Source organism: Elephantulus edwardii, unplaced genomic scaffold, assembly GCF_000299155.1.
Source record: "Elephantulus edwardii isolate Elephantulus edwardi_28Jun2011 unplaced genomic scaffold, EleEdw1.0 scaffold00101, whole genome shotgun sequence".
Taxonomy (NCBI): Eukaryota; Metazoa; Chordata; class Mammalia; order Macroscelidea; family Macroscelididae; genus Elephantulus; species Elephantulus edwardii.
This window is the reverse complement of record NW_006399851.1, coordinates 2,504,838-2,514,514: the sequence shown is the minus strand read 5'-3', so window position 1 is coordinate 2,514,514 and position 9,677 is coordinate 2,504,838. Positions and strand designations below refer to the sequence as shown.

The 9,677-nt window shown below is 39.1% G+C and overlaps 1 protein-coding gene across 1 annotated transcript in view; it reads left to right on the top strand.

The window, feature by feature from the left end:
• The window catches only part of LOC102856623, a 587,398-nt gene that overhangs the window by 563,279 nt on the left and 14,442 nt on the right, over positions 1 to 9,677 (top strand). Inside the window, exon 13 of the mRNA XM_006891623.1 lies at positions 4,396 to 4,602. Coding sequence (XP_006891685.1) covers positions 4,396 to 4,602 — 207 coding nt within the window. The remainder of the gene's footprint in view (positions 1 to 4,395; positions 4,603 to 9,677) is intronic.

Sequence of the window (9,677 nt, the reverse complement as noted above, 5' to 3'; positions counted from 1 at the left end):
AGACAAAGATTCTCACCACTGGGCCAATTGGCAGCACCACACTAGATGGAAAAGAGAATGAGGTTGTTAGCAATTACAGCTTGCTCGGATCCACAATCAACATTTTTAACACCTGCAGTCAGGAAATTAAAAGGTGAATTGCATTGGGAAAATCTGCTGTCATGGACATCTCCAGAGTGCTGAAGAACAATGATGTCAGTTTAGATACAAAGGTGCACCTAATCCAGGACATATTCTTCTCAATTACTTCTAAATTACTTGTTATGTTTCAGAGAGTTGGACAATGACTAATAATGACAGAAGAAGAATAGATTCCTTTGCATCGTGGTGCTGGAGAAGAGTCTTGAACATACCATGGACTGCCAAGAAAACAAATAGATCTGCATTGGAGAGGGTGAAACCAAGTCTCTCCTTGGAGGCTAGGATTTTGAAAATCTGCCTCAATTACTTTGGGCACATGGCCAGGAGATATTGGTCCTTGGAGAAAAACATCACGCTCTGAATGATGGATGGACAACTTAGGAGAGGGAGACCCAGATGAGATGGATTGATACAGTAACTGGGGCGATAGGGGTTGGTGTGTCGGAGTTAGTGAGACTGTCTCAGGACAGGGAAGGGTTCAGACCTACTGAACATAGGATCAATATACATTGCAAGTGATTCAATAGCACATAACAACAATAACATACTATGACAGGTTTGGAAGCAGGAGTGGCATCCACTTTCTAAACCATGTGCCTCCGGAAACTCTATGAACTTTGATAAATATCAATAGTTGTAGAGGGACTTCAGGCCTTTTTTTTGCTATGAGTCATGCTTGACTCAAAGGCAATCAATACAACACACACACACACACACACACATAAATATATATGCTACCCATGCATACCTCAACAAGCAGATGCAACTCTTTACATGCTCATTAGTATGCTGTTATGCGCTATCCAGGTGACTATGACTCTTATTCACAATAGTTCTGAACGCTGCCTTATCGTGAGTCAGTCTTACAGTGTCCAATACACCTGTCCCCATACCACCACAGTCACTGTGTCAATCCATCTCATTCAGGGTTTTCCTCTCCCGCATTGACTCTTTACCCTTTGAAACATGATGTTCTTCTCCAAAGATTGGTCCCTCCTGTCCCAAAGTATGTGAGATGGAGTTTCAAAAAGCTTACCTCCAAGAAGCAACTTGGTTTCAATTCTGCAGGACAGAGATGCTTGTTCTATTGGTGGTGCATATTATGTTCAAGACTGTTCTGTAGCACCACAAGTCAAAGGCATTGATTCTTCTTCTGTAATCCTTAGTAATTATCCAGTTCTGTGATGTATATCAAGTAATTGCAAAGACTATTAGTGTTAGGTGTACCTCAGTCTTTAGCCTGACCTCATTGCTCTTCAGCACTCTGGAGATGTCCTTGACAGATTTTCCTAATGTAGTTAATCTTTTGATTTTCTAACTGCTGGTGCCAAGGGTGTTGAATGTGGGACCAAGCAAGCTGAAATTGTTAACAACATCAGTCTGTCTCCATCTATCATTGTGCTGCCAATTGGCCCATTGGTGAGATTCTTTGTTTCTTTAATGTTGATCTTCAATTCATGTTGGATACTGCAGTCCATCATCTGCAGCAAATGCTTCAGATCCTCCTCAGTAGTGTCATCTGCATAATACAGATTGTTAATGAGTCTTCCTCCATATGGTCCACCTCATAAAGCCCTGCCTTCCAAATGATTGGTTCTGCATATATATATATTTAAAAGGTATTGAGACAGAACGTATCCCTAACATATTTCTTTCTTGATTTTGAACCATTGTTCAAAATGTTTCCTTGCTCTGTTCTGACAACTGCTTCCTGGTCTAAGGATAGGTTTTGCCTGAGCACAAACAAGTGTTCTAAAATTCCCATTTTTCTCAATGTTAGTAACAATTTGTTGTGATCCACACAGTCCAGTGCATTTACACAGTCAATGAAACACAAACAAACATTCTACTGGTACTCTCTGCTTTCATCCAGAAGCCATCTTTTAAGGCAAATGATGTTCCTAATTGCACGGCCTCTTCTAAACGAAGCTTGTATTTCTGTTCATTCCCTGTTATTTTGGATAATGTTTAGCAGGATTTTACTTGTGTGTGATATGTGTAATATTGTTCAATGATTTCCACAGTGTCATATGCAATACATATTGTTAATGAGTTTTCCTCCAATCTTGATGCTACATTCCTCCTCATAGAGCCCAGCCTCCCAGATGATTTTTTCCATATGTAGATTGAAAAGGTATTGAGATAGGATGCATCCCTGACTTATACCTTTTCTGATTTTGAACCATGCAGTGTTTCCTTACTCTGTTTTCACGACTGTCTCCTTGTCCAACTATAGGTTTTGCTTAAGCATGATAAAGTGTTCTGGGATTCCCATTCTTCTCAGAGTTAGCCACAGTTTCTTGTGCTCCACACAGTGAAATGCCTTTGCACAGTCAATGAAACACAGATAAACATTCCTCTGGTACAATCTTAAAAAAAATGAATCACATTGGGGAAATCTACTGTCAAGGACCTCTCCAGGGTAATAAACAGCAACGATGTAAGCCTAGAGATTAAGGTGCACCTGATCCAGGCTATGGTCTTCACAATTACATGCTTGCACTGGAGAACTTGACAGTGACTAAGGATAATAGAAGAAGAATTGATGCCTTTGAGCTGTGGTGCTGGAGAAGAGTATTGAATATACCACAGACTGCTAGGAGAACAAACAAGCTCATCCTGGAGAGGGTGAAGATAGTCTGATCTTTGGAGGTAAGGATTTTGAAGCTCCCTTTGACATACTCTGGGCATGTTACAAGAAGGGACCAGTCCTTGGAGAGGAAAAAAATGATAAGGGACAGCAGGAAAGAGCAAGACCGTAGAAGAGATGGATTGACTCTGACTTGGGTAATGTGTCAGAGATAATGAGGTTGGTTCAAGGTAGAGCAGGATTCAGAGCTATTGTACATGGGGTCACCATTAATCACATGCAACTCTGTGAAACATAACAACAACAACAAGAAGCAAGTAAAATATTGCTCAAGATTATTAAAAAATGACTGGAATAGTATGTTGATAAGGAACTGCCAGAAGTTTATGCTCGTTTAAGAAGAGTCTATGGGTACAAAAATATCATTGCTAATGTCAAGTGAATCAAGATTGAAAGCAGCTAATTTGGCTGAATGAAAGCAGGGAGTTGTACTGGTGCCTTGCCACCTTGAACCTACAGGGACACCAAGGTAAAAGATAAGCAATCTCCACTTGTGTGATTTAAAACCTCTGATCCCCAAAGGAAGATCAACTGCGAATTGGTTCCAACTAGATGACAATAGGTGAATGAGTGAATTTTTAACCTAGATTTTACCTGTTCTCAGATAAAAAACAATTTTACATCAAGGTTGAAGATACTTTGCATCTTACCGATATTTGATGCTTCAGAAGATGAAGTGTTTAATTTGAAGTTGATTTAAGATTTTGGGGATGATTATTTGGGGTGAATATATTTTGCATATGGCAAGAATATAAATTTTTGAGGCTGGCCAGAGTATGGAATGGTGTGGATTGAATTACGACCTCCCAACCCACAACTCCAAAAGCATATTATAAAACCTAATTACATGTCTGTAGTTAGAATCCCATTTGGGAATGAATTGTTTTGTCATGAGACAATGTTTGTGAAAGTATGTCTTGACTTAATATCTTTTGATAAACACACAAAATATGGAGCAAACACACAAAATCAGCAGAGATAAAGGTACTCAAACACGTGAACCAAAAAGCAGACGCTGAAGAGACGAAGACCTTCCTTCAGAACTGGGAAAAAGTGTCTCATAGCTGGAGCACTGATCTTATTGAACTTCTAGCTTTCTAAACTCTCTCTTTTTGTCGGGAGAGAACTGACTCATAGCTGACCTTTCGGTTGGTTTTCAGAGTCTATAAATTGCATGGGAGAAGATACAATTTGTTTGTTTTAATCCACTCACTTGGGCCAGTCTACCAGAAATACAAGTAGAAAAGCACCAATGCTCATTCACAAAACCACCAGTAAGCATATTTTTTTTTAATCACACTATCTTTGTCACAGCCTGCTTGATCTCCTTACTTTGGGTTAATATAAGAGCCAATTACAGTTTCATCTGTGTAGAATTAACTTTATGAAGCACACACTGGGGATTTGTCTATCCTCACTATTTAGAAAGATGTCATAAAAATATGTATGGGATGGAGTGCAAGCACTGCAGATGGCAGAGGTTTTCAGATTTATTGTAAAATCATTTAAAACCGGTTATACTCTTGCCAGAAGTTAATTAATTTTTTCTCTTTTCCCACTCCCCCCACTCTGGGGGGAAGGTGGGGGGCTCTGTGTCTCACTAGGTGGCAGTGTATGATTACATCTGGAACAGACATGGCATCGAGTCCAGTGTCTCCAGTGGTGATCTCCAACACCAAAATGAAACGTATATGTCTGTGCTTGGTCCAGGAGATGTTACTTCTCACATATCTGTATACACCATTTATCCCAGTGGCTTCCAAGAGCTCTACCGCCATTTTCTCAGACTCCCTGGAGGTGCCATTGTTGAGGTATGTATAAATGACAATATATTAATGCAACATTATATTCTAGTGCATGAACATATAAATTATCATTATTTTCTATTAAAACCTTCAAATATATGTTACAAGCATGTAATAAGTATGGGTTTTTTTAATAGCTAGTGGATTGCATGGTATATTTTAGATTTTTCCTGAAGAAAACATAATACTACCTCCCATCCACAAAAATTGCTTTCTCACACAGTTGTGTGTGAGAGAAGCAAGGATGTGGGGAAATAAAATGAAAAAAAAAAGTTTAGGATTATGATTGAAATTAGTCTTATTGAAGTTAACAATTATAAACAACAGTAAGAAACGAAGGAAAAAAATGTTCTCTGAGTCCATAAGTAATTTAAGACACAGAAGACTAAACAACTCCTTGCTTAAATTATCTCTCACAAAGATGATATTATTTTCCCCCATGAGAAAAATCTTGAAAAATAACCTTCTTCTTGTTGTTGTAGTAATGTACTGTCAAGTCGTCTGTGATACTATATCTAGGGAAACTTTAAGGTAGTGTTTGGTACATATCTTTAAATATTGTTTCCTTCCTGAAACATCAGCTTGTTTTAAGCAGGAGGGGAGAATAAGCCAATAAGCACCCCTCTCCTTTTGGTACATATTCTCAGACATGCTGCTCAAATATCCTGACATGTTGAAATGTGAGGCTACATCTCATTAGCATCTTAAAAATCATGGAGTCAGACTAACTGCTCCCAAGTCAGAACCAGCTAATAGTCGATCCTCCATTGCCGAGGCTGTAAATTGTGTAGGGATTGCCCATCTTTGTCTCACAGAGTCACTGGTGGATTAGCAATGTCAACAAAGTGAGACCATTAGGTTTGCAGTCCTAGTTTCCTATGGACTAGGAAATCAGAAAGAGTATTATTTAACTCTCTTTGGTAGATATTAAAAGCAAATTACAAAAAAAAATGAAGACATTTGCATTTCATTTTATTTTGTTGCTGATAAGGAAATAGCATAGGATCACATGAACTTCCTGTCATTTTTGTTGTGGTGCAGAAATAAAAAAGAGTATCCTCACAAAAATCCCTTCAATGTGAACCTCAAAAAAATTTTAAATTCCTTAGTCAGATCTTGAATGTAGAAAGCTTCTCCTTTCAATAAGCCCAAAACATTGCTTGGACACTTGGCAAAGACACATAGACTTCACCTAGAAAACATGCCAAGTGCTTGAAAAGATTTCCCATCAGACTGCCTCCTTTCCTCCTTAGTCAGGTGTGATACAAGAGGGAGTGTGTTTATAGTGAGACAGTATGTAGGCATACTATTATTATCTTCAAGGATAATACTTGGAAGAATGGATCAGAAGTACTCTTGGCACTTCTGCTTATGATCTTTTTCCAGCTTTTGGAACATTTGCTATAGAGCTTTTCTTTCAGAATTAAACTGCCAGAGTTTAATTTTTTAAAGATGTGGGAGGGTGTGTGTGTGTGAGTGTGTGTGTGTGTGTGTGTGTGTGTGTGTATGTGTATTAAACATTGAAATTATGTAAGAAACCAAAGGACTATCCCTTCCTGCTACAAAACATCTAACTTGTAGGTCTTGGGCTATGAGAAAAGAAAGCTCAGGTGAAAGGTTTCAGCTCTCATCACCACAGCCATCAAGAGCCCTTCAACTCACTTATTTTTCTTTTGTTCTCTAAAGTTGGCTTAGTCATTTCCCACGACTCTGCCTATTTCCTCATATCTAAAACTGGGTTATGAATGCTTATACTACCTGCCTCATAGGGATTTGGGGCAGATTAATGAGATAACATCTGCAAAGTACTTTGAGTTCTTTTTAAAAAATGCAATAAAGATTGCATAACATTATGGACCATGTACAATTAAATTTGCTCAATATCTAAATGATTCTTCAATCAGTAATAGCAACATTCATTATACTGAAAATGAAACAAACTCCCTTCTGGAAGATTTGAATGGTGAGAAAATGAATATGTTTGATTCATCTCACTGCTTTAGTGCCTGCGTATTCTACACTATTGCATTATGGGAAAGAAAGGGTAAAAAACATGGAGAAAGAAAAGGAGCATTGGTAAGAGTCAAATGAAGTTTCAGAAAATACTAATCTTTATCCCATTTTCAGTTGCAGAACAAGCGGTGCTCGTTATTTCTTATGCACTGTTCCTGGGTTTATCTTCTTTTTTTTTATGGCTATGGAGTTTATTAGACAAATGAACAGGCTATCAGAAGGCCATCATAACCCCTCTGTCCAGATAGCTTCTCAAATAGGGTCATGCACTTTGACCTTCAACCTCATGGCTCAGGTCCGTATTATGAAGTTCCCTTAGTCCTGCAGGTCACAGCATCATCCCTCGGTTTTCCAGCAAGCTTGGGTGAACACCTCTGGCTCCAGCTCTGTGCAGCAGCGATCCCAAGTCAGCTCTGTCTCATGTCAGTCTTTAGCTTTCCACTGAGGCTGTCTTGCTCCTGTATAGATACTGACCTGGCTGGTACAAGAATCATGGGGTTGTACAATTTGATGGGGGTGAGGAGTGAGGGAAATTGGAAGAATCTGGTCTGGAAAATAATGTATTAGAATTCTGTAAATAAACTAGTATAAAAAATAAATATAGACTAAAGCACACCACGGGGGGTGGGGCGGAGCACTACTTATTCATGTTCAAGTTAACATGCTACTTTTATTTTCCTAGTGTTCATGGTACCATGGTAGATAAATTAAGCATTAGACAGTTAATCAAGAGGTCAGCAATTTGACCACTCTACCTGCTTCATGGGGGAAAGATGAGGCCTACCTCTAAATATTTACAGCCTCCAGAAATCTATGGGGTGATTATAGTCTATGTTGTGGGGTTGCTATGAGTGAGATCTAATTTGACAACAGTTGATTTGATTTTTTATTATTTTCTCTGCATTGAGTATAGCAATTAAAGCATTCTTCTGGTAAATAGAAACTTAATGACGCAAACCATTAAGCTATTCCTTGAGAAAAAAAAATTGACAATCTCCTTCCATAAAGATAACAGTCTTAGAAACCTTAAGAGATAATAGTCCTATTATATCCTGTATGATTACTAGGTGTCAGAATCTACCCATTGAGGACTCATATGTTGTTTGTTTAGTTAGGTTTTGTTTGTTTGTTTAATGTTGTAAAAAAGATAAAGAAATTATAAGTATCTGTACCTAAGTAGGTAACAGGAGAGCTCTGGTGCCATAGTGTGGAAAAATTTATGTTACTATATCCGAGTCTACGATGGTTGGATTTCACCAGGGTATCTGAGGAGAAAGATGGGCAATATTCTTTACGAGAGAACCAAAAGCTCTTTAACCAAGGACTTGCCAACATGGGCTGCGTTCGCACCAAAACCTTGAAAAAGCAGCCCAGGTCATCATTCAGAAATGCTACACGAGCCTGGGTGATGACTTCCATGTGAAAAACGCATATGCGAGCAAATTGTCATTATTCCCAGCATTAATCTCCGGAACATAATAGCAGGCTATGTCACACATCTGATGAAGAGGATTCTGAGAGGGCCAGTGAGAGGCATCTCCATTAAGCAGCAGGAGCAGGAGAGAGAAGAAGAGAGAACTATGTACCAGAGGTTTCAGCCTTGGATCAGGAGATCATGAAAGTAGATCCTGATACTAAGGAAATGCTGACAGTCTGTCCAACCTACAGGTCATTCAGCCACAGTTGGGATGAATTTCAAAACACCACGTGGAGCCGTTTGAGTCTATCATCTGCTATACTGTAATATTTTCAATAAACTAGAATATACTAGCCTTAATATTAAAAAGAGAGGAGGAGAGGAAGAGGGAGAGAGAAAGGGAGAAGGAAAAAAAACCAAAAGCAATCTTATTCTGTGAAATATACAGCGTTGAACTTAATGTAGGATCAGTTAGGAGCTAGTTCCAAGTTGATAGCAATTAAAAACAGAGAAATTATGCTACCTAATTGGTTAAGAACTGCAGCCTTTAATATGGATGGAAGCTCATCATCAAGAAAACAAAGATTCTAACCACTGGGCCAAATTGGCAGCATCATGATAGACAGCAAAGAGATTGAGACTATTAACAGCTTCAATTTGCTTGGCTCCACCCACAATCAACACTCTTGATACCAGCAGCCAGGAAATTAAAAGACATATTGCATTGGGAAAGCCTGCTGTCAGAGACCTCTCCAAGTACTGAAGAGCAATGGTGTCAGTCTTGAGACTAAGGTGTGCCTGATCCACACCTTGGTCTTTGCAATTACTAGCTATTCATCAGAAATCTGGACAATAACTAAGATAACAGAATAAGAATTGAAGCCTTTGAGTTGAGGTGCTGAAGAATATTGAAAATGCTCTGGGCTTCAAGGAGAACAAATAGGTTCATCCTAGAGAGGGTAAGATCAGACTGCTCCTTGGTAGCAAGGATTCTGAAGCTTCATTTGACATACTTTGAACATGTTGTAAGGAGGGACCAGTCCTTGGAGAGTGATGCAAAGCTTGGGATGGTGAAGGGACAGTGCAAGAGAGGAAGACCCTCGATGAGATGAGATGGATGCATTCAGTGACTGGAGTAATGGAGCTGGGTGTGTCAGAGACAGTAAGATTGGCACAGGATAGAGCAAGTTTTAGGGCTTTTGTACTTAGGGTCACTATGAGTCCCAGAGGACTGCACAGCACACAACAACAATAACAATTGGTCATTTACACATGCACAAATTCCCCAAATTCACAGCCATAAAACTGCTTGTGAATACGAACCCTGGAGACACAGAGCCTTAGGGTTAGCTGCACATCTTGCTAGGCCACACCAGCAGAGGTGATGAAGCACCATTACATCCTTTATTTTCTCATATTATTACAATTATGAGACTTGGTTAACTGGTCAGTGTGTTCATATACTAACCATGAGGTTGACAGCTGGAACCCATCCACATATACCTCAGAAAAGAGCTGACAATCTATTCTAAAGACTACAGCCAAATGGGACTGATATCAGGGTTGGGGTAAGAGTGAGAAAAACTGGATAAATTGTGTATACTGCACTGAAACAGATGAGGGAGTAAATAATTTAAAAGTGATGTATGAT